The 26,047-nt window shown below is 38.5% G+C and overlaps 1 protein-coding gene across 3 annotated transcripts in view; it reads left to right on the forward strand.

Annotated features, from left to right (window-relative positions):
• LOC140196382 (ephrin type-A receptor 4) overlaps positions 1-25,307 on the forward strand; it is a 131,627-nt gene extending 106,320 nt beyond the window's left edge. Inside the window, exons 9-18 of one of the 3 annotated variants that reach the window (XM_072255493.1) lie at positions 5,370-5,434; positions 6,829-6,942; positions 8,976-9,161; positions 11,127-11,188; positions 11,302-11,511; positions 11,640-11,789; positions 15,823-16,019; positions 18,025-18,180; positions 21,129-21,970; positions 24,326-25,307. In XM_072255493.1, coding sequence (XP_072111594.1) covers positions 5,370-5,434; positions 6,829-6,942; positions 8,976-9,161; positions 11,127-11,188; positions 11,302-11,511; positions 11,640-11,789; positions 15,823-16,019; positions 18,025-18,180; positions 21,129-21,243 — 1,255 coding nt within the window. In that variant the 3' untranslated portion in view covers positions 21,244-21,970; positions 24,326-25,307. Of the gene's footprint in view, positions 1-5,369; positions 5,435-6,828; positions 6,943-8,975; positions 9,162-11,126; positions 11,189-11,301; positions 11,512-11,639; positions 11,790-14,827; positions 16,020-18,024; positions 18,181-21,128; positions 21,971-24,325 lie in introns of those variants that run through there. The other 2 variants (XM_072255494.1, XM_072255495.1) reach the window with 2 other exon arrangements.
• Positions 25,308-26,047: the final 740 nt, after the last annotated feature.

A 26,047-nucleotide genomic window follows, 5' to 3' on the forward strand; every position in this document is an offset into this window, starting at 1 on the left:
TAAAATTGCTCTCAGCCAGAATAGCTGACAAAATGGGAACTAGCAGATCACCAGTTTTAAACTACACCTGATTTTCTTTTCTTTTGCAGTGAAGATCAATGTTGCTACTGATTAGGCTACACCTGGTACCATAAAATTATACTTCCACTGAGAAGGAAGAAGTTGAAAAGCAAAACAAAAGCCCTCCAATGGACCAATCTGTCTACTATTTCTAAAAGAAATTCCAAAATATAACTGAAAGCAATTTTTTAAAAATATCAAACTTCAGTATTCATCAAATATCATATGATATTGACTTGGCGTCTTATGATACAATAAAAAAAATTCTTGTTTGCATTAACCTGGGAAAGCATATCACAGCAAAATACAACTTTACACAGACCGCTTAAAATTTCCAAAATACTCTGCAGGTCGCTTGTATTTCTTGCCAGACTCCAACTCTGGTAACCTTGAAACATCTGTCAGGTTATATTATTCTGAGTAATGCATCATGAATAATTGTACAGAGATATTCTAACCTGAAGCTGTTTCCAGGAAACAAAGCAAAAAGTAACAGACAGCATAATTTGGTGAGAAATCTTTATTAAAAGCCACTGTAGTAGGACGTAGTAATGACAAGCATGATAGTTTAATATCACATCCATTTATTTTGATGGCTTTATTATTTAAGACAGGATTGATGGCACTATTCATTGGAATTCTAATTATGACTTGCCACCTAAGAGCATTGAGATTCATTGAATGTAGAAGCTGATGAATTCTGTGCTATAAATACTGTTATTCTCAGGCTTTGATAAACAGGATCTGGTGATTGGCTCTCCATGGATCATTCTTAGAAAATGAAATGTTCACCTTTGGCCTCATTGATTTTTTTTTGTATCAGATGGAAAATTGTCAGAAGAAAACTGGTGGGGTAACCAGTTTTGCCATGTCGGGAGCAATCTTGTGCATTTGCTGTTCAAAGGTGAACTACTGTTTATATTACTACAAAGGAGCCTTAAATCTGGTGATAACAGCCATGCTTGTGGATCGCAATAAATCACAGATGGAAATCGATTGAATTCTGCTCCTTGCCTTTTAAAGATTGCTTTTTATTTAAAGTACCTCAGCGCTGTTTACTTATGAGTGAGCCAACTAATCTGTCAAAGCCCAAAAATCTGTAATAAACTGGGGGAAAAGCAAATAGGGAATGTTTGCAGGGCTATGGAACAAGTCAATAGTGGAATAAGTAATAGATTTGGACAGGAATGTTATGGAACTACATTCTTTTTATATAGAAACAATTACAGCCAGGTGTCATGTGGATGGGCATTGCGTAGATGTTGATAAAATGGAAGAGGAACAGGAACAACATTGTTTCAAGCTTATTCCAATTCTTTACATTAGTTCTAACATACATGCATCACTGAAAATTAGGATTTCTGGTTTATGTGCATAATTAATTTGGTATTTGGATTTCAGGAGGATGTAGTAGGTGAGCAGGTTGTTTTGATGTAAGAATACTTACATAGGATTTATATTTGCTTGAAAGAGCAATTGAAGCAAAATGTGATTTCCTGATGTTTACTGGAAGGAGGCAGATAAAATGAGTAACTAAAGACATCAGGTATGAATGCTTAAGTATGTAGCTATAATTTTAATTTGCCTGTGAATTTTTGATTCTGTTAGCTATAGCAGTATGCAGAATACACTGAATTGGAAATTGGATCACATGTTGTTACACTTATTAGCTTGAGTCATGTATGCTACAGAATTTCCCATTGCAGTGCTTCTGACAAAATATTTATCATTCCGTTTCGGATGATCTCATGCTCATTCAGAAATGCCCAATAATTTCTACACATTTATGATGTGTTATAGTAGACAACATAGACCATATAGATTCCAGCTTATTTCATGATTTATGTTAGATAGTCAAGCATAGCATTGAATACTCAAATGACCATATTATTCAGGGGTAGATGATTTAGTTGAAATTGAACTATGTTTGGTTCAGCTTCTTTTGGCAGAGAACAGAAAGAATTAAATGTTTTTTCTTTATCCGGAAAAGGTTAAGTATCGATTAGGTACTGAAATTAAGAAGGATATTAATTAACTAAGGACTTGGAGGTATTTGATAAAGGGAGCACAGGTGGGGATTAAAATTACTTCACCTTCAATTTATAATAATTTAGAATGCAATATTGGTAGAGGCAGATTTAACAACTTTAATAAGCAAGTTGTTTAAATACCTGAAGGTGAAGTATTTCCAGGCATTTGGGATTATATAATTTAGTGGGAATAATGGAATAAATATACTGAAGAGAAGGCAAACACTTTATGGACTTTTTGGGTTCTTCCTCTGCTTAAACATTCAATGATTCAATACTACTGTGACATCCAAATCCAGCCGATGTAATACATCAACAATTTCAAAAAGCTTTGAATAAGCTGCCACACAAAAGTATATTAAACAAGAGTAGAGCTAATATACTGGTGTGTATCGAAATGGTTATTTAAAGTCAAAGTCAAGTTTATTGTCATCTACATCTGTATGCACAGGTACAACGAAAAACGCACATGCAGCAATATCAAAGATACATAGCAACTATGAACAGCATTCTGAAGAAAAAATCATAAATTAAAAGTAAATGATTCTGAATTTTTACATGAAAGAACACAGAACAAAATTTCTTCTTAAGTGCAAAGTGATCATAGTATTGCTGAACTGCAATAATTTGGGTTGTGTCAGTTGGTTCAAGAACCAAATGGTTGAAGAAAAGTGACTTTTCTGCAACTTGGTGGTGTGGGACTTCAGGGTTCTGTGCTTCCCTCTTGATGGCAGCTCTGCGAAGGTGGCACAGCCTGGATGGTGGGGATCTTTGATGATGGATGTTGCCTTCCTGAGGTAGTCTCTTGTAGATACTACCAGTGGTGGGGAGGAATGTGCCTGTGATGCATTGGGCTAGGTCCACAACTCTGCAGGTTCTTATGTCCCTTTCCATTTGAAATGCCATACCAGACAGTAATGCAGCCAGTCATTTACAGGCTAGGAAGTTGGGAGCAGTGGAATGTTGCTGGACTCTGAGGCTCTCGATGCTCACAGTCTAGACCCATGCTGTGAGTGAGAGGATGGAGTGTAATATATCCAAAGTTGCAGCAAAGATGGGTGGGAGTATAACCTCTGAAACAGATGCCGATAGGCTTCAGTCAGCTAAGCAAATGAAATCCAATACGGAAATATGTGAGATCATCCATTCTGGTAATGAAAAAAAACAAGTATTTTTTAAATTATCTGATACCTCAGGAATTGAAAGTTGTTAGAGCTCAGAGCTTGTAAATGCCATCATTTGATGATAACACACAGAGATAGCAAGCAATTGGAAAAGCAAACAGTATGTCGACCTTTGACTGAAGGAGTATTGAGTACAAGACTAGAAATGTCTTGCACCAATTATATAAATTCTAATACCAGTGCTCCAAGTATGTTGGATACAAGTTTGGTCTCCCTACCAAAGAAAGTTTAAATTTGCAAAAGTGAGGTTCATGAAGTTAATTTGTAGGATGCTGGGTTTGTTGTATCAGGAAAAATTAAAAGCTGGCTCTGTACTCCTTTGAATTAGAAGAATGTGTAAGGATTTTATTGAAATGTCCATCACATCCTGATGAAGAGTCTCGGGCCAAAACATCATCAGTTTACACAGTTCCATAGATGCCGCCTGGCCAGCTGAGTTCCTCCAGCATTTTGTGTGTGTTGCTAACATTTTTACATGACTTGGCAGAACTGGGATAGAGATAATGTTTACTCTGACTGGAGTATCTACCACAAAGGAGTATCTAACAACAAGGGAATGATTATCCATTCAGAAATTATGTTTTGTTTTAAATTCCAAAGAGTAGTGAATCTTTAGAATTCTCTGTCCAAGAGATCTGAGGAGGATCAGTAATATTCAAGACAAAGATAGATGGAGTTTTGGTTAGTATGGGAAAGTGATGATGAGATAAAAGATCAGCCATGACTTTTTTGAATAGTAAACAAGATAATAAAGACTGAATGGCCCACATTGTTGTCCAATGCGGCTTCCTATTGAAAGTCTCTTTGTGAAATGCTTTACACCAATTTGAGTGAATTATCAAAGCCTACCTTATTTGAATCACAGCTGATAACGATGCTGTTCCATCACAGTGGGAGAGTACACACTGAGAATTAATTCTGATCGAAAGAGTATGGGCTTGGATGTCCCCATTGCTAGCATTGTGTTTATCCACTTGCCGACATAATGCTAATCTACACTGAAACAAAGTATTTTTAAATGATCCACATGGAGCATCTGATAGCTGTAAATAACTTCCTACAGGTTAGAGCAAGACCCCTTCCCATGTACTATTTGTTAAACTATAGTGAGGTCACAAACAAGGATGTTAAGTTAATCTTGTATTTGGATTTAAAAACATTGCATGACTTTTTTTATTCTTGTTTTCCAAATGAACAAAAACTCTTAATTGTCAAAATTAACACAAAGCTTTCATTTTCTGGCATCTTCTTTAGCTGCATAAACCTTTCACTGAATCCTGGTCAATGATCTGCTACAGAGTGATCCCAGTAATTAATCCTTCATCAGCATTCTACATTTTCAAAGAAAAAGTAATCAAGGTTTACCTCCTTTTCTCTTGTACTAGCAGGGCAGATTGAAGTCAGAGGTTTGACAATATTATCAGTGAAAAGTTTACCCATTGCCAATATCTTTTATTCTCGTCTTTATCTAGTCTTTGAATAATAATGGCAGCAAGAACAAAGCATTGGCGTTGAGACTCCAACTGTTTTGCCCCCTTGAGTGAATCCAACCATGTTAATACTGTATTGTTTGTGCTTTGGCAGCCTGCAGAGGATGTCCCCTCTGTCTCACCTACAATCTGCGGACCCTTCTGACCCCTGCTGCTTATCAAAGCACTCTCTACCTGTGCCCTGTCATTCCACATAAACCTTTCTAATTACATAAGTCAAACCGTTACAAAGGCTTCCTTATTCTATTCAGGCTTAGTCAGGTAAACCATCTCCAAATGTCAATTTATTTTCCAAGTCTGCAACTGGCTATTAACATTCATTTCCCTTGTTCCATGAGTGGCTAATGAGTTCTCCAGCTTTCTCAGTGGTTAATGATACACGGCAGTGTCTTACCCCAGGCAAAGTTCAGCAGGTGACAGTCATGCAAGTAGGGACTAGGGGGAGGAGACCCAGACCCATAATTACAAAGCAAAAAAGTACAATTGAATGTTTGAACGGTGGGGTGCATTCCCAGCTAAGCAGGTGGTCTTGAATTCCTAATTCTGCCCCCCCCCCCACCTCCCTATTGTCATTAATCTTAATGCTTTATTTTCTGTCCATGCAGACGCAGAAAATACAGTAAAGCCAAGCAGGATGCAGATGAGGAGAAGCATTTACATAATGGGCAGGGTATGTGATATTCAGCAACAATTTATGCCAGAAAGGTATTTGCACTTTTGTACCTAAAGAGAATGTGTTAAAGAATTTACAGGGCTCAGCATTGTAGATCAGCCCTTTGTACTAATTCCGTTCTACTAGGTAACAATAGTCTTTTATCCTGGTGGTTATTTATTTTGAGAGCTCTGGGTAGATATCCAGGCTCAGATCTGTAAACTCTCAAGGCTGTCTTTTGAGCATTCATTTCTTTGAAATGTTATTAAAAATGTGGGCACCCTACTTGCATCACCATACTATATTCATCTGACATTAGGATAAAGTTGGAGTGGGTTTGTGAGATCAGGTAGTGTCTTTTAAGTTCTGAGCCAGGAGGACCTGCTATCTTATTTCAAGACTAACACCAGACTAATACCATACAGAAGACTGTACATACGTTACTTCAAATACAAGTGGTTTCCATATTGTAATATTGTTGGTGCCAAATGTATGTTGTTATTAATATTCATTTCAAATCAGAGAAATGTCCTTGAGAGCATTCCTTATGCCAAATCATATAGAAATCTGCTTTGTGCCTTTAAACATCAATTCAACAAACTTCAAAGAACTCACAGATGTTGTTGTTGATAAAAGGATAACAAACTTATACTCATACCTCACAGTATGTTGGCATGTAGTTAAAAAAATACTAACCATTCTAGAATCTCAGCTGGATCTTGATCTGTGGTAATTTAGCTGAGCAACTTTAGGAAGCACAATTTGCCTCAGGCTTTGGAGCATGAAGGAACTAAGATTCCATCTCCAGATCTTTATCCAGTTACTCATGTTACAAGTTGTTATGTAAAGTCAGATGTCGAGTTTTTACAGTCCTTCAGTGGATGAAAGGCTGGCTGACAGTCAGTCAATTGCCATCCAAAAACATGCATCGGGAAACAAGTATTAGATATACAAGTTTGTTCTAAAGCCAAACACTGGTGTCTGGGAGATCAGGAGAGAAAGATTGGTGAACAAATTCCTCCCTGTAAAATGCTGATATTGCTACATTATAATGGTACAGAATTAACAATGCAACATCTCTAGTAAGAGGTACAGTCGACGTTTCAGGCCGAGACCCTTCGTCAGGACTAACTGAAAGAAAAGCTAGTACTACTAGCTCTTCTTTCAGTTAGTCCTGACAAAGGGTCTCGGCCCGAAACGTCAACTGTACCTCCTCCTAGAGATGCTGCCTGGCCTGCTGTGTTCACCAGCAACTTTTATGTGTGTCGCTTGAAATTCCAGCATCTGCATGTTTCCTTGTGTTTACAGAATTAACAATGTTTTGTTGGTTTATAATGGAAACATATATTCCCTTCACATCAATTTGCATAAACACTGAAAAATATTTTTTTTCTATTGTGTGTATTTTAAAGGAGTGAGGACATATGTCGATCCTTTCACATATGAAGATCCCAATCAAGCTGTTCACGAATTTGCCAAAGAAATTGATGCTTCTTGTATTAAGATTGAAAGAGTGATTGGTGTAGGTAAGTTATTGAGACAATATATTTATAGATTGAACCAGAGTGTATTTATGATCAGCTTTCTGGTTGGACAATATATTTTTAAACTTTCTTGTTGAAAATTGCTTGATAAAAGTGAGGCAGCAGATGCAAAGGAACAGAACTATTTTGCATACCACGATTAAGAAGGATTTAGATGCTTGCTCTTCTGCAAATCAAGGCTAATCTCAGAAGATTATAGAATCATTAATGTTTATGCTAGGTTCTCTCTGGTCATATCCTTTGAACTCCAGAGGTTAGAGATGGTCATGGAACTTCCTCCTGTTGGTTGCTTAATTGTCTTCCAGCTTTCATGACTGTATCTGGTAAAAAGAGTTTTTGTGATCTGATCCATTGGGTGTAGTATTGATTAGCTCAGTCTTTAGGGAATGGAAAGGTTGTCCGTAGTTTAGCTTCGCCACTTTAGCAGTCCATTATTAACAGCACACTGCATTTAATTAGGATAACCACCACTGCTTTGTAAACTGTTTTAGGTAAAAATAAATGTTATAGATTATGGTAGAAAATAGTTCCATGGTTGTGAATTGTGACCATGAGTTTTAGGGTCACGGAAACTGGCCCGTTGGCCCATGACAAAAAACATCTAAACTTTAAAGAGACGCTTGGATAGGCACAAGGATATGAGGAAGATGGAGGGATATGGACATGGTGTAGGTAGGAGGGATTAGTGTCTGAGTGTTTTTGATTTGCTTTTTAGCTGGTTCGACACAACATTATGAGCCAAATGGCCTGTTCCTGTGCTGTATTGTTCTATGTTCATCCACGTTTCATTAATTGGAATGAAATTAAGGCTGTTAGGATAAGTGCTTTCTACAACTGAATAAAAAAATGTAATTGCATAAAAATATGCTACAGCATTGCAAAACATTAACTAGACTACATCTGGAGTTCTCTGTTTGAAGTACCTACAACATAGGAAAAATATCTTGGCCTCGGAGGAGCTGCAGTGTAGATGGACGAGAATGACACCTATATTCCTAAATTAAATTACATGAAGAGATGCAGAAACTAGGGTGGAATTCCCCAGTGTTTCGAAAAGCAAGGGCTGTTCTGTTTGAAGTTTGAGATAGGAAGGAAAATTGATAGGGTAAATTAAGAACAAGTATTCTTGCTGGTTTGAGAATCTAGGACTGGAGAATGTGTACCTAAAATTTATAGCCAAAACTGTCAGCATTGAAGCTAGAAAATACTTCCAAGAAAAGGAGTAGTAGAACTTAGCAACTGATGCAAAACTATTTGTTAATTCAATTCTTACATTGATAATTTACTGTCAAGCAAAATCATGATGTGATCTCAGGAGAAGGATTAACAGTACAAATCGTTCGGGAGACCACACTTGGAGTATTGTGTTTTGTTCTGATCACTGAACTATTGGAAGGATGTCAAATATCTGAACAGGGTGCATAAAATATCCACAAGGATGTTATCAGGACTGGAGGGCTTGAGTTCTAAGAAAAGGCTGGGGCACTTTCTGGAGTGTAGGAGGCTGAGGGGTGACTTTATTGTAGTTTATAAAATTGTGTGGGTCATAGAGAGGGTGAAGAGTCAGTCTTTTCCAGGTTAGGGGAGTTTAAAACTAGAGGGCATAGATTTAAGCTGAGTGAGGAGAAAGGAGGTCGTGACAGGCAACACTTTCTACATGGAAAGTGGCAGGTATGTGGAACAAGCTGCTTGATGAAGTGGCAAATGTGGGTACAATTGCAAGGTTCAGAAGGAACTTAGCAGTTATGTGGATAGGAAAGGCTCAGAGACATATGGGTAAACACAGACAATGGAAGTAGCTCAGTTAGAATGACAGTTGGCATAGGTGAGTTGGGCCAAAGGATTGTTTTCATTCTGTATGGTTCTATGATTTCATCTGGAGTTAGGAGTTACTATCGAAGGAAGCTTGTATATGCCATTATTTCAAAGATCAGCCATGACCTTGTTGATTGCTGGGATTGGTCCAAGGGACTAAGTCTGCCATTTTTGATCATATGTCCTATTCTTTTCCACAGGTGAATTTGGCGAAGTATGTAGTGGACGATTGAAAATGCCAGGCAAGAGAGAGATCTGTGTTGCCATCAAGACCCTGAAAGCTGGCTATACTGATAAACAGAGACGAGATTTCCTGAGTGAAGCAAGCATCATGGGCCAGTTTGATCACCCGAACATCATCCACTTGGAGGGAGTTGTTACAAAATGTAGGTCCAGTGAATGGACTGTGCATAAATGCTGTATACATTCATCTAGAAATGACAGATGGGACACTTTCTGATAAATAACAAGGGAGAAGCCCTGGAACACAAGTCATTAATCTTTGTGGCAGATTCAAATGAGTTTATGGTGCAAATTGACATTCTATCCTTAGACAGCTTGTACTAAGATTTGCAGTGAAATTAATATCTAGGTCTATTTAGGCCAGGATATTTTTTGAAACTGTGACAGACTTGGCAGGGTGTCATGGGATAGGTGAAAACAGATGGCAAGGAACTCGATATTAAGCAGCAAAACAATTCCTTTTTGTCGTAAACCATATCTAAGGCTACCTGCCTGTGAAAGGATGAGATGTTATAAATGTTCATGCACAAGAATTCCATTCTTCCCTTGTGACTAAGAAGTCAAGCTTCTCTAGATAAATGTGCAACAATTAAGCATTGCAACTCATCTGCAAGCATAGCAGTAACAGAAGAATATTTCTTTGTAAAAGCAGTTTTTAGAAATTGCTATTTAAATTTAGAGAATGTGTAACCTGACCTATTGTATCCTATTGCTTGATATCCAGCAGACTGTACAGAACCGTAATGAGCACATTTGCCCTTGTTCCTGCTTCTCTAATGGCTGTCACTTAATAAAACATTCATCTCAGCTAGATTTTGATAGGTATGATAATTGACAGTATTTAGTAAACAAAAAATAAAAAATGCAAATCAAGTCCCCAACCTTAGTTCCAGAATTGCTTCCAAGCTGTCACTTCAGCACTTCATGTTCTGACTTGAATACGAACCTGGTCTGCAGAGTTGAGACTATGCCATGTTGTAACATACAGCCATCTTTTTTCTCACTGTCCTGAAAGAGAGAAAAACTGCTATTAGCAGATTAATTGCATGTATAACTGAAATCTTCTCTTGAGACTTGCTGTGATAAAGTTAGTAATTGGGAATAAGAGTCTGCTGTGGTATTGAGCTGGGTAGACCTGTGTAATCCAGCAGGATTTTGGCACTCCTGAATTGAGGTTGTGAGAATGTGGGGGAGGAGGGAAGAAGAGCCAGATTAGTCACATTCCTGTATCCACTTACTATCTGGTGACTGAGTTTGTAAATATAAGGTGTGGACAGGGTTACATCTATTGTGATGCCTCTCATTGTCAATAGTCGGCGAGCAGACACAGGCCACTTCTGCACATGAAGAATAGATGTTTCTGCTTAGGACTACTGGTGTCTTGCTAACTAAATTCCAAATGAACAATTTAGAGTTGGGGTAGCTTATAGTGCATTTAAATAGAATCTTAAAATAATTATCTTCAGTAATGTATCAGGAACTACATGTGTAAAATTAAACTACATTTGATTTGGACAGCAGGTTTTGCTTAGTGACTTCAGTGAACAACCACTGGCATCTAAATTTTTAATGCCTTATTCCCCATTGTAGTAGCACAGTTTTACTGTTTGTACACTTGTTAAATTGACAGTCAGAGATCAGCAACCGAGTATATTCTTATCTGATTTTTCTTCCACTTTTTATTATTAGTGCCAGAGTGGAAAATAGCCCCAGTGAGTAGATACAGCTTCAAGAAGGACCTGTGAAATCAATTTGTGGCAACATGTCATGTCCTAAAAAGGTGTAATTATGATCCCTAGAGTCGGCGTAAAGAATGGGAAGGAAAGACGAACTTCTTTCAAGCAGCTAAACTCCAGAGACATTCTCTAAATTACACAAGACCTTGCAAATATATAACTAGTAAGGGTTAATCTGACAGATGGTGTCCAACGTGTTATTCAATAAATCATCCAGACTTCTATGCATCTAGGGCATAGATTGTGGCGTTTTTAATTAAATTAGATCTATCATGATAAATGACAGTACAGCCAATGTAATTCTCTGTATCTCATTTTCATCTCATTAATGGAAATGTTTGGCAAATAATTCCATTTTGTTTGAAACTCTAGGTAAACCGGTAATGATCATAACTGAATACATGGAAAATGGATCTCTGGATGCATTCCTCAGGGTAAGTCATTGTCAGGCTCTGAAGAAAATGCATTTTTTTTGGGAAATGACTCTTTCTAAGATGTAGTCCTGCTCTATTATTGTAGAAGTGAACTTGATTTGTGTTGTTTACAGAAGAATGACGGCCAGTTCACCGTTATTCAGCTGGTGGGAATGCTGCGCGGAATTGGCTCAGGAATGAAGTACCTCTCTGATATGAGCTATGTGCACCGAGATTTGGCTGCTCGGAATATTCTTGTGAACAGTAATTTAGTCTGCAAAGTTTCTGATTTTGGCATGTCCCGAGTTCTGGAAGATGATCCAGAGGCAGCGTATACCACACGGGTAAGGCCACACTCACCTAGCTCAACAATTGGATCTTTGTGCTGGAAGCCAGGGTAAGATGATCAAATGACCAGAGGCAGCACAACAAACGTTTGCCTTCTAACTGATGATCAAATTCTTGTTTACAGGGCGGAAAGATCCCAATCAGGTGGACAGCACCTGAAGCAATTGCTTATCGCAAGTTTACCTCAGCAAGTGATGTTTGGAGTTATGGGATTGTGATGTGGGAGGTTATGTCCTATGGAGAGCGGCCTTACTGGGATATGTCCAATCAAGACGTAAGTTTGTTTAATTTGAGTCTATTATTTTTTTAGGATAAAAGGTTGGAAGCTGTCTCCAATTGGTGCTGCACTAATAAGACATACCGATTTGAAAATCTTTTTTGTTCCGAACAGTTGGTCATCATAACTTGAGCATATTGAGATAGTAAAACAGATATTCCTGCAGATATAACATACAGATGATCAGGTGTTATTGTTGTGGAGTGACATATCCATCTCCACAAACGCACCTCACTGATGTCTAGTCTACTGCTGCCTTAAATCAGCAGTTTCAGGATGACTCCGAAGCTGCAGGTGGAGGAATTTCTGAAAGGAATGGAAGTCCTGTTCTTGCGGGGGTGGGAATTTACTTTGTCCTTCCATCCCTCTCTCCTATAGCAGATGCCTCATGTTTATTTATTTATTGAAATACAGCACGGAATAGGCCCTTCTGGCCCTTCAAGCTGTGTTGCCCAGCAATCCTCCGATTTAACCCTAGCCTGATCACAAGACAATTTACAATGACCAATTAACCTACCAACTGGTACATCTCTGGACTTTGGGAGGAAACCGGAGTACCCAGAGGAAACCCACACAGTCACGGGGAAAACGTACAAACTCATTACAGGCAGTGGTGGGAATTGAGCCCAAGTCACCTGTACTGTAAAGCATTGTGCTAACCACTATACTGCTTTGATGTCCTAGGAGCTTTCTCCCCTTTCTCCTTGCAAGACAGCAAACATTCCCACTCTTCTGGTGACTCCTAAAATAAGATCTAAACCATAGGACCACACTTTTTTAGGTAAACCATTAAATAATGTTCAAATAAATCTTAAATGTATATAACTGAAGACTTGACAAAGTGGCTCAGAAACTCTTGGGTTCCATTCCAAAAGCTCTCACCTTTCCCAATAGGTGTGCAGCAAAAGACTGTACACCTGTAAGTAACACTCTGCATTTTCTAATGACCTGTTGGTCCTCAAAACTGGAACATATTGAGACATTAAAACAGATATTCCTGCCAAACAGCTGGCTGCCCTCCACATCTCAGGTCTAGTCTGGTCACCAATGAGAATCGTTTCCTTAAACGCTTCCAGAAAATGTAATGAAAAACAACTTTCTAACAATGCTTTAGCTGGCCTCTTTGTGTTTAAGCTTCAACTCTTTTACTAAATTGGTAACTTGCTAAACATAAGCGCAAAAAAAAATCAGCATTTTGTAGTGACACCTGATCTTGTCTACCCCTGCTACTCTTCAACAGAGCATCATAGGAAATCACTCCAATGAAATGTGGTCAATTTGATTCCTTTGGGTGTGTTTTTTTAAAGGAGCTGCACCCTTTCCATGAAAACTAAACAGGAAGGTAAAGCAGACATTCTGGCCGTGTGCACCCATTGGCTGAGGTAGCTCAAAGACGAGAGAATCTGCAGATGCAGTGAATCCAAGCAACACACACGGAATGTCCTGATGAAGGGCCTCAGGCCGAAACAACGACTGTTTATTCTTTGCTATAGATGCTGCCTGGCCTGCTGAGTTCCTCCAGCATTTTGTGTGTGTGGCTGAGATAGATTTTCACTTCAGCCAATTTCCTTAACCTGTGCCTCAGAATGTTTAATGTAATAGTTTCCTTAATCAAACAGGTATTCACTTCCAAGATATAAGACACTGCAGATGCTGTAAACCTGAGGCACAAACAATCTGCTAGAGGAACTCATTGCGTCAAGTAGCATTTATGGAAAAAAATAAGTTATTGATGTTTTGGGTTGAAATGCTGCATTCAACCCGAAACATCAACAATTTAAAATCTCCCACCGATGTACAGTAGGTAGCATAGTTCTTATGGTAACACAGTTACAGCACTAGCAACTCAATTTCAACTCCCACTGCTGTCCGTAAGGAGTTTGTACATTCTCCTTGTGACAGCATGGATTACCTCTGGGTGCTCCAGTTCCGTCCCATGTTCCAAAGATGGGTTGGTAGGTTAATTCGCAAACAACAGGAATTCTGCAGATGCTGGAAATTCAAGCAACACACATAAAAGTTGCTGGTGAACGCAGCAGGCCAGGCAGCATCTCTAGGAAGAGGTGCAGTCGACGTTTCAGGCTGAGACCCTTCGTCAGGACTAACTGAAGGAAGAGTGAGTAAGGGATTTGAAAGTTGGAGGGGGGGGGGGAGATCCAAAATGATAGGAGAAGACAGGAGGGGGAGGGATGGAGCCAAGAGATGGACAGGTGATAGGCAAAAGGGATATGAGAGGATCATGGGACAGGAGATCCGGGAAGAAAGACAAGGGGGGGGGGACCCAGACGATGGGCAAGGGGTATATTCAGAGGGACAGAGAGAGAAAAAGGAGAGTGGGTAGCCTCCAACCTGATGGCATGAACATTGACTTCTCTAACTTCCGCTAATGCCCCACCTCCCCCTCGTACCCCATCTGTTACTTATTTTTATACACACACTCTTTCTCTCACTCTCCTTTTTCTCCCTCTGTCCCTCTGAATATACCCCTTGCCCATTCTCTGGGTCCCCCTCCCCTTGTCTTTCTTCCCGGACCTCCTGTCCCATGGTCCTCTCGTATCCCTTTTGCCTATCACCTGTCCAGCTCTTGGCTCCATCCCTCCCCCTCCTGTCTTCTCCTATCATTTTGGATCTCCCCCTCCCCCTCCAACTTTCAAATCCCTTACTCACTCTTCCTTCAGTTAGTCCTGATGAAGGGTCTCGGCCTGAAACGTCGACTGCACCTCTTCCTACAGATGCTGCCTGGCCTGCTGCGTTCACCAGCAACTTTTATGTGTGTTGGCAGGTTAATTGGTCACATGAATGTAACTAGGCAACGAGAGTGTATTGGGCTGGAAGAGTGCACTGTGCTGCATCTCTAAATAAAAAAAAATATTGCTCAGCTCGTTAGGTTCCTCCAGCAAATTGTGTGTTACTTCTAGGTATTCATTATCATTTGAAAAGGTATTATAGATTTTCTTCTCTTCACTGTTATTAGTGGAGTGTGTCAGATGCTAATAGCATGCTTCATAACAATTTTTTTTCTCCTAAATTGCTAGATTTATGCTCTCTGGTTAATTACTCAATGGAAATGCTTCTTATTTCAGTCATGGAATGGACAAAAACAGTAAGTGTTGTGGGATTCAGTCACATGAGCAGGGAAGACTTTGTGTTATCCATTGGTGTGTGCTATGCTTGTGAATTGCAGTGACGTAAGCCAGTAAGGTTCAGTCCTCTGGAATTGTTTCCTTCAGCTAGCTCTTTTGCTGTCAACCTGCCTTTCTTCATTGCACTCCGTAAATCCAGCTAGTTTTAGTTACCATGGAGGTGGGGGGTGGGCGTGAAAGCGTCCTGGTCTATAGCTACATGTGATTAGTTGAGATACCACACTGATCTGTTGGTGCTCATCTTGCATGGGTATAGTCATCAGGAAAATAAGTACAAGGAGAGCAAACAAATCCTAGAGTGGATAACTTAACACTGATAACTTCTTTACATCTGACATGAACCAGTTCATACAGAAGTAAGTTAGAATGTGAATACAAAGTCAGAAAAATTGATTTAAACCCAATGAATTTGGTTGCCATAGAGGGAGAGCAACAAATATTCATCAGACCATATCAAGGGACGGAGGGTTTACCATGTGAGGAGGCAGGCCTGTCTGTATTCTTTGGAGAACTCAGAAGAATTAAAAATTATCTCAATCAGAGTTACAAAATTCTTACAGGGCCCGACAGCCTAGATATAGAAACAATTCTTCCTTAGCTGTAAAGTCCTGAATCAGCGATTACACTCTCAGAATGAGAGACAGGTATTTTAAGATTGAGACAGAAGAGATTTCTTCACACAGCAGGTGGTGCTGATTTGTAATCTTATACCCAAGGTTTTTTTGCTGGGTTCATTCAAAACAGAGATCAATAAACTTTTGAGTTATCAAGAAATGGAGATATTGCAGGAAATTTAGAGCTAAGGCAGGTGGGCACCCAGAATCTTGGAGCAGACTTGAAGGGCCAGAAGGTCTGAACCACTCTTTAATAATTTGTTGCTATTGCAGGTGATTAAAGCGATAGAGGAAGGTTACCGATTGCCACCTCCCATGGATTGCCCCGTCTCCCTTCATCAGTTAATGCTGGATTGCTGGCAAAAGGAACGCAATGACAGGCCCAAGTTTGTGCAGATTGTCAACATATTGGACAAGCTGATTCGAAATCCAAGCAGCTTAAAAAGAACAGCAGTGAATGAGAATACAAGGTCAGTATTATAAAGTGTTACATGTAAAGATAGATCTAAGATTTTTCTCTGCAAGTCGCTTATTATTGACTTTTAATTTTGCAATTGTCACTTTCAATTGCTTATTTCTAATTATGCTACATCTAATGAATTAAAATATTCAGCTGATGATTCTGATCAAGGTAACCAAGATAGTAGTTCTTACTGTTTCTGCTGCAAAGTTAAAATGAATGCAAACATTGTTTTCACTCTCATGCTCCTCAAAGCTCACTTCAGTTTAGCCTTCTTTTCTTCAGACTCCGAAGTCCTACTTCAGAGGCCTAAGTCCCAGAAAATTCAGTTTCCTCTGTCAAATAGATGTAAGGATCCCAGAGTATTCTTTGGAGAAAGGCTAGGGAAATTATTCAATCTTTACACCTTAGGCAACGTTGTTAAAACAGGTTGTCTTCGTAATGACATTACTGTTCATGTGAACTTGCTATGTGCAAATTGACTGTATTTCTCTGGATAAAGCAATAAAGCAAAATGTATTATTGCTTAATACATTTCAGTCCTTCAACGTCTCTCAAATTAAGTATTTAATTCTTTAAAATAGTCCTTAATTAAAGAATATAACAATTAAAAATAAAATTCAACATTTAATTAGAATGGGGCAGTTGTCCTATATCAAATGTTTTAGTATTATTTACTTATTTTGTACGCAATGAAATGATTGCGGTGATTACCAACATAGTGGATGTCTTTCCAAATCATAACACTGAGAGAAATACCACAAGGTTCTTTGCTGGTGCTGTTACAGATTATTACTAGATATGATTGACCTTTACATGAGTTCAATAGGTAATAGCTACCTTGGAGCTATTCTGGCATCTTCCCCCTTGCTGTCTAGTCCTAATGAATGGTCTTGGCCCAAAACATCGACTGTTTTATTCATTTCCATAGATGCTTCCTGACTTGCTGACTTCTTTCAGCATTTTGTGTGTGTTACTTTGGGGCTATTAGTTGGCACATCTTTTTTCAAATTGATTTAAATGTGTCAGACCAGGAGCCCACAATGCATTCATATTATGCAGGTTAATCATTCAAAAGAGCCGAAGGAGGTATTCAGATGAATATTAAGCCGATTGCTGAACTGTATTCAACTGAATTACTGCTTGCCTCAAAGGCCCTACACTTCTGCTTAACAATAAATGAGCAGGATGTTATCAATAGAAACACAAATTTTATGCTTTCTTTCCTCATTAATCATTATTAAGCCATTCTGAAAGAGGTTATGGGAAGGAAGGTGCCTGTTGTGCTAGCAGATTATAAAATTAACTTGTAATGCTCAGCTTAATAAGATTTCTATAATTTACTTTCCAGTATTATTAGTAGAAAGCCCTGACTTCCAGTTCTTTATAATTAAGAGTACATCAAAGAATATAATACTGATGGTTACTGTTATTAAAGTTTTAAGACATAATGTTACAAAAAGGGGAATTATGTTTAACAGAGGAGCTAAATAAATGTTAATTTTATAGACTGTTTTTGGAATTCCCAGTGCTGCCATCTATAAAAAGCAAACCTTTGTAGGATCTGTCTGCATTTTTTTCAGGTTATTTGTTGAGGTTGAGGTTGATTTGGTTTGTGGGTTGAGGTGAATGATGAGGTTCATGGAGGAACTGTAGACTCTTCCATGGAAGGTGGTGGACTTCTTTGCTAATTAAGCAGGAGATCTGTATGCTCCCAGTGCTTGACTCAGGCTGTGAGTGTGACAAGGAGCTCACTGAATATTCCAAATAAATTTTATATTCTATGATTGCGATCAGAACCAAGCACTTTGCCAGCTTTTTGGGAAATAAAAGAGCATATCAGTGCTGTCTGCATAAATTGGCAATTTACTCCAGAATTTAACAAATCCTACACATTAATACAACTTCTTCACCTAGTAGTGTATAATGTAGATGTATTGGGTAGGGAAGTCCTTTCTCAAACCATTATATTTCATGATTTTTTTAAAAGATATATTCATTTTCTTTCCCAATAGGCCCTCCACTGCTTTGTTAGACCCAGGCACACCTGACTTCTCTGCTTTGGATTCTGTTGATGACTGGCTTCAGGTTATTAAGATGGATAGATACAAAGATAACTTCACAGCAGCAGGATACACCTCTCTAGAGTCTGTAGTACACATGAACCAAGAGTAAGTACTAACACTTGTATGGTGATTGGAATGAAATGTGTATTTGCCATGGGAGATTCAATACATTTTTAAATGCTACACCAAATATTTGAAGACAGAAGAACCACCCCACCTGATGGACGGCCGTAAAAGAATTCACGCACTAACTACTTTTGAGTAGCTCTCATACTGGCTCTCATAGTTACTGATACAGTAAGCTGCTGAGTTTCTTCTGGAGTAAAATAGATACATGAGAATCTCTATGTAACTGTTCATATTTGAACTAGATAATAGAAAGGGAAGTTGTATTCCTCAACAGTAATTTGCTTGAACTTAATCAGAAAGTACAGGGACTTGGATAACTTCTTAAATGAACTTAAGTCATCCAAATACACTCTTTGAATTGTTGACAGTCTTGTAATGGAGGCAAATGTGGCAGCTAATTTACATACATGGTTCCACTAGCATCAGTGAGATAAATGACCAATTCATCTGCTTCAGATGGTGCAGTTTGAAAGTTAAATATTTGCCCAAGAACCAAAAAGATTTCTTTGGCCCTATCAGAATCAAGTTTAATAATATTGGCATATGTCGTGAAATCTGTTGTTTTGCAGCAGCAGTACATTGCAATATGTAATAATAAAATTATAAATTACAATAAGTATATATAAAATTTAAATTAAATAAGTAGATAGATATTTATTGATCCCAAAGGAAATTACAGTGTCACAGTAGGATGACAAGTATACAAATATAAGAAGAGAAGTAAGAAAGAATAAAAAATAAGTTACCTCAAACAGTCTAACAGGAAGGGTGTCATCACTTCCCCAGCTATAGGTTGACCCATTATAGAGCCTAAAGGCCGAAGGTAAGTAGTGCAAAAGAGAGGAAAAATATTACTGAGGTAATGTTCATGGGTCCATTGTCCATTCAGAAATCTGATGGTGGAGGGGAAGAAGCTATTCCTGAAACATTGAGTGTAAAGCCTGACTTATACTTGTGTGTCAGATGTGCGCTGCAGGTACGGCGTAGCCATGAACTGTATCTACGCCGTAGCCTGACGCACACCTCTCCCAAAAATGTAACTACGCATCGCGGCGACGCAGACTGAGACAACTGTGATTGGTCCGCTTGGTAGCATTGCATGTCATCCTACGCTGCAATAGCTTCCCATTGGGCAAATGAAGGGCAGGAAAGGAACTCTGGCTGCAATGCTTTCCATAAACCTTTACAGACCTCTGAAATTACGGAGGACCCTGTGCTTGACGCCATATGTGAAATAAATGGTTGGAGACGATGAACCAAATTGTCAAGTCTACCTGCCGACATCCGAAAATATTTGAAATGCATTTCCTCATCCATGTCTCTCAGTGGCCGGAGAAGCACAGAAAATTCACCCTCCTTCAGTTTTCAGTCTCCATTGTTTGAAGTTTGAGTTTCTTCGTGTTAAGTTTCAACACGAAGAAACGCAACACAGTGGCATAGAAACCCCATCGCCAACTAGCGTTTTAGCAGTGAATTGCAGCATGACGCAAACACACCAACGCATAAGTATAAATGCTCACAACGGCGGAGGCCACTTGCGTAGGCACAAGTGTAAATCAGCCTTAAGTGTTCAGGCTCCTGTACCTCATTGATGATAGCAATGAGAAGAGGGCACATTCTGGGTGATGGATGCCGACATCCTGAGGCATCACATTTTGAAGGTGTCCTTGATGCTGGGGAGACTATTACAGAAGTATTACTATTGTCCAGGTGATTCAAGGCCGATTGGAGAGCCAGTAAGATTGCATTCACTGTAGACCTAGTATGGCATTTGGTTATTTTCATGGTATCTTTTACCTGGAAGGATAGGTTGGGCTTTGTTCAATATTAAATCTGAAAGACATGATTTATCAGTTGTACATCTCCATTACAACACAAAGTATCAGCTCAAATTAGTGTTCAAATACATATATGGCTTCAGAAGACAGAGCACTACTGCTAATTGTAAATACAGTATTCTACAGCTGCTGGAAATCCAGAGTTACATACAAAATGCTGAAGGAGCTCAGCAGGTCAGGCAGCATCTATGGAAAGAAATACGCAGTCAACGTTTCAGGCCTAGACACTTCATCCGGACTAAGCACTGTTACTAAGACAATTGTAGCACCCTGACTCAAGTTTCTCCTTGCCACTGACCCCCACCCCCTTCAGGGGATAGGAACAACATTGACAGTGAAGGCATTGATTGTCCTTGCTTGATGACTCTTGAACTGCAGCAAGTTAAATGTCAACCACATTCGAGGGTTGAGCCTTGTATTGTGGTCAATAGCAGGTAAAAGTGAGAGATTTCCTGCCATTAAAAGCAGTGATTAAAAGGAAGATGTTTTGGTATTAAATGGCAATCTGGTGGTTTTATGGTTACCAATTTGAGACTAACTTTATTTCAGTATTTGAATTTAAATCCTCTATCTGCCACAGTGGAATTCAAACCCCATAGCTTATTCACTACATTAATACTACCATGGCTAGAGTATTGTCTAGTCCCTTTCAGCCCAGCCTGTGGGCCATGAGCTTACATTTCCAAGGTAAGGGGAATATAGATTCTGTCTTCAGTTGTTAATGGCATTTAGCATGTTGAATCCAAGTACATGGATTGTAGTTTCTACTTACTTAGTACTTCCAACCAAAGGACTGGAATTCATTACTATGGGATTAAAAAACAAAAGTGTATTGCTTGGATTTCCAGCATCTGCAGATTTTCTTTTGTTGGTAAATTGCCTTGTAAGTTTGCTGCAAATGGCAAAAACTGCCTAAAGATAGAATCCTTTCATGAGGACAATTTTACTGAAAATCTAAATGAAAATAAATGGCAGACCTGTAGAAAATTGCAATCTCCATGCATCTTCTGTTATATTAAGGAATATATAAAATGCTTTTGAAAGAACAATATATTGACTCTTGTCATTTACTATTTGTTTCTATAGTGACCTGGTCCGCATTGGAATCACAACAATGGTGCACCAGAACAAGATCCTGAGCAGCGTCCAGGGAATGAGGGCCCAGGTGCAACAGATGCAGGGAAGAATGGTTCCTGTCTGAGCCATTTGAAAAACTCAATGAAATTAGTTTACCTCATTCATGCACTTTAACAGGAAAAGAACTGCACTTTTTACTTCATTGTTGCCCTTTGATATACGGATATTTTGTCAGTGATTTTGCCTGATTTGAGGACAGAATGCTGAACTTCATGACCATCGTATGACTTATAGAGACCTTCGTCCTGATAAGAGGAAACTGGATTGGATGTACAGTATATTTGTTTTTAAATTCCTGTTTCTCTTGGATGAACAATCACAAAGGAGCCAATCTATTAATACCATTACTCATACCACATTTCAGTCCTTTTTGAATAATCACTGGATTGAAGATTACTTTTCCCACATGGCTTGCTAATGAAGGATTTGAAAAGCTGATTTGAAGCTCTCCCAAGACATTCCTGCAGATACAATCTTGACTTGCGGTGCATCATGAATAACAATGCCCTTCCAATGACTGCGTCATATGTGGAGATTTCTGTAAACTGCCACTATGTTCTTCCAAAACTTTGCTGAATTGAGCAGGCAGACCTGAGGATTACAGTTATGAAATACAGTGATTTAAACTGTCATGTAACTTAGAATGAGCCTAACACAAGTATAGTGGCAAATTCTTCCATCCAGAAGTGTCTAAATAATTTTTTGGAATGGAGGACCATCAAATGTGGACTAAGGAAATACCAATTAACAATGGAGTGAATTTATTGCAACCAACTACAAAAGATAATGAGGTAAAAATTACTTTGACAACTGAGTCATCACAAACATAATCTTTTGAAAGTTGGTGAATTTATTTCTAAACATTGATTCTTACACGGATTCTTAAAGGACAGGGCAATGCATGAAGGTGTCTGAACATGCACAGCACCATCCGATTGCATTAGGCATCTTTTCCTTTCAAAGTTGTGCCTTTTCCACGCATTGCATTTGCACATACATATCAATCTGATGGTACATGCTCTTGCAGAACAGACTAGGTGTGTCATGACCATCTTTCTGCGAGAACCAGAACCTCCACTCATTTCCCAGTGACAGTCACTATGGAGGGAACAGTAATGAGGTTAATAATCATGCAAGACCTGTTCTTGTATATAAAACACCTTTTGTCTTAATGCAGGGTATAATTTTCAGTAGCACATCCTCACAAAAAGAAAACATCAGCCTCACACCACCCATTTTATATGCTTTCCTGCCACTGCCTGTAAGGAGTTTGTATGTTCTCTTCATGACCGTGTGAGTTTTCTCAAGGTGCTCTGGTTCCCTCCCATAGTCCAAAGGCATACTGGTTGGTAGGTTAATTGATCATGATAAATTGTCCCATGATTAGGGAGGATTAAACTAGGGGACTGTTAGGCTGCACAGCTCGAAGGACCTAAGGGCGTATTCCATGCTGTATCTCAATAAATAGATAATAAAATAAAAATTTCTAGGCCAGCTAATTGCTGCGACATCTTTCTGGATCCACTTTTCTATCCAGTGTGATGTTTGAAATGCTTCCAACTCTCCTCTGATGAAGTTTTTACATGTGCGTCCCACCAACCATATGCTGCCTACAGGAGGAGGTGCTCAACTTCATCAAGAAAAGGAGGCCAGGCTGGCAGGTGAAGGTGGCCAGCTTGATCTAAGTGCTTTGTAAATCGCTTCTCAGAAACCACTAGCGCATCTGAAAACAGTCAATCATTCTTAATTTAATGAAAATCATTGGAGCACTTAGTCCATTATATTTTTGCAAATTAAATGGGTCAGAATGGAACACAGTTTTTTGTGCAATAATCATATCAATTCCCTTTTGTTCTTTTATGTAACTGTTAGGTAATGAATTTTGACATTCCATTTGAAATTTTATCTATTTATAAAATTTCTCTCCTTCCTTCCACCAAAAAAAAATAGAGAAATTAGATCACTCAAAGCAACTGGTACATGGAGACCTCCACTGGCCAGGGTTTACCATGGATATGACAGTCCAACTGTCTACATTCAGTCCATACTAAAGCCAGGGCAAACTGGTGTATGTTCATTGAATAAACAAAGCAGTTCAAACAAATACAACTCTCTGAGCTTTTCTCCCATTGGAATAATCCATTGGCATCTAGTGTCACATTTAATGAGCCTTTCCTTAACTGAATGGCAACAGGCTCTTCAGTGAGTCAGCGAGAGCTTGTGGACGCACTGGAGGAGGGTCATCATAAGTGTTTTTCAAATAAATGATGATCAGAGATGGATGAATTTTCTGCTTTCCAACTAAAGCAATAGTAGGTTAATTACCTCCTTGGGCTGAAGTAAATTACACAGCCACCGCAACCCCCCCCCCCCCATTTTATGTGGCTTAGCTTATCTGATTTTGTTGAAGCCAACTACTTATGTTTAAGGACAAAAATTTTGGAGCAAGTATTTTGGCTTATTTACAGCAGAATAATTCATGCTTAATTAGTTGCAAGAGTTGAATTTCAATTAAAAGCAAGATATCACAGGAAGTTTAATAGAGGTACTATTAGAGTTAAATATTTGTAAGTCTAAATGGTTCAGCAAATCTTCAAACCCCAATTAAATCAAGGCTTATTAGATGGAGATCTTTTCCAGGAAGGAGGGAAGCCTACCTCAAGTTCCAGGGCTCCAGGTATATCCTCCATGTATTTGTCCATGCCAGGGTGGATGCTAAGCATTCTCGAAGTCTTAATGCATCTGATCTAAATAGACTGCATCATGTTTAACAAATGAGATGATTTATTTCATTGCCAGGGCCCTTCACAAAATACATAAACCTGGTGTATTAGTGGCTACAACTAGGAGTTATTATGTAAAATAAGTTCCCTTTAAAAGTTGATTACGATAATGCAAATATATTTTAATGGAAAAGTACATCACATGGTGTGAACCCATTGTGGTTAAATGTAGTGACATTGATTGATGACAAACTGGGGATTAAATGTAGCTGATAAAATTGTTTCTTATGAACAATATTCTATAAAGATTGATTTAAAACAATGATTAACTAAACAAAATTGATTTAATCTTTAAATATAATATATAATCATCATTACTGCACTATGCAAAAGAAGCATTAATTATCCCTTGCTTTGCTTTAGATCTGAATGAACTGCCTAATAACCTCATGTAAGCACTGGGAACTCAGAACTAGGAACAACAATGAACATGGAAAATCCCACAGTAGCTATTCCCACGAAGATCAGATCCAAAGAAGGAACTCAGCTTCAAAAACACCAGCTTCAGACAAGCCCAAATTCAAAGCAAAAAAAAAGAAAACTCTGAAGTGTACAAAGTTCAGCATCTGTTCTGGAAAATCACAAGTGGAATGTAGTGTGTAAGATAACTAAACATTGTGGACTTCTGCATGTCACTGCTACGCCTAATGTGACAACCTGTTCAAAATACTATTATTAGCTATTAAAAATGTATGGAATTTGTTATATAGGACCAGATCCCCAGACCTGTCACTGAGCTGTACACGTGTGTTTTATTGAAGTAGTTTTTCAAATTGTGCCACTGTCGTTTGGTATACATTTGATCATGTCAAAAATTTCTTATTCAACACCTGCTCATTTTTCTTTCAGAACATTTTGGTAGAAATTTTTACAGCTTGGTGCACATTTTTGTTATAGTGTGTGACAATTATGACATAATTCTTTCAAAGTTATCGTCAACTGTAACTGATATTTTCATTTACATTTCACGTTCTTCTGTCTTAAGCAGTATTCTCTTAAATGCTAATTTTAAACAAATGACATAGATCTATTTTTTGTATTCCTGCTTGGACCTGATTGGATAAGTACAAGACTGTGTGTGGTCTTCTGAATAAAAGTGTACAGCATATTTTAATTTAGTTCAAACTGGAATTCTTCTAACAGTCCAATACTTTACTTTATACCTTTGATGAGTTAGGCATAGATTTTTTTTGCTGTGTTATTTTGTATTTTTTTTATTTGAATTTTAGGTACATGTAACTTATGTCATTTATTTATGGTCTTGAGAATCTTTTGTACCTAGTTTGTACATTGTAAAATAATAGTTACAAAAACTGCACAGAAAGTGCATACAAAATAAAGTAGTTATAGCCCAGTCTTTGTTTGGGAGAATGATTAATGCTCAATTATTGTTTTTAGTTTTCAATTATTCAATTAATTATTCAGTATTGACTTCTGTTCTTTGAAACCTTGCAGTACAAGTTCCTATTCTAATCTGGGCCACAAATGGAAGAGAAGGTCATGGATGTTGTTCATTAAAGTGAGAGAGGAAACATCAGTACAAGAGATTAGATGAACTCAAGAAAGTGCTTACAGTATAGAAAAAACAATTGGTGGATTAGTTAGATAGACAATGAGGAGCATGTATGTTAGCAGAGGTTTTTAGAGAATAGTCAGAAACACATACAGCAATCATTCAAAAAGAAATTGAAATTGAAATCGTATTGGTCTGATCACAACAGATGCGGTCTGCTACCCGAAATGACTCCCTGAGGAGTCTGTCTGAACTCACCTGATTAGAATAAGAATCGCTGACTGAGTGGCATCCCAAGAAGCAGAACAGGCTGGTAGTACATCCTGGTTTCTTCCACAGACCACATTTATGACCTACTAACAGCTCCTTGTTTCAAAGGCTTCTGAATGGTTTCATTTGACTATCAGAAAGTTAAACAAGTAAAGCAGAGTGAATTAAAAATATATTTGCCTCCACATCCTTTGGCGGATGTAATGCAGAGGAGCCAAATACAAAGTACATCCAGTGCTCCACCCGAGACATGGCACTGAGGCTAGTAATCGAGCAGGTGATTTGATTCACTGCCATCTCAG

Source organism: Mobula birostris, chromosome 4, assembly GCF_030028105.1.
Source record: "Mobula birostris isolate sMobBir1 chromosome 4, sMobBir1.hap1, whole genome shotgun sequence".
Taxonomy (NCBI): domain Eukaryota; kingdom Metazoa; phylum Chordata; class Chondrichthyes; order Myliobatiformes; family Myliobatidae; genus Mobula; species Mobula birostris.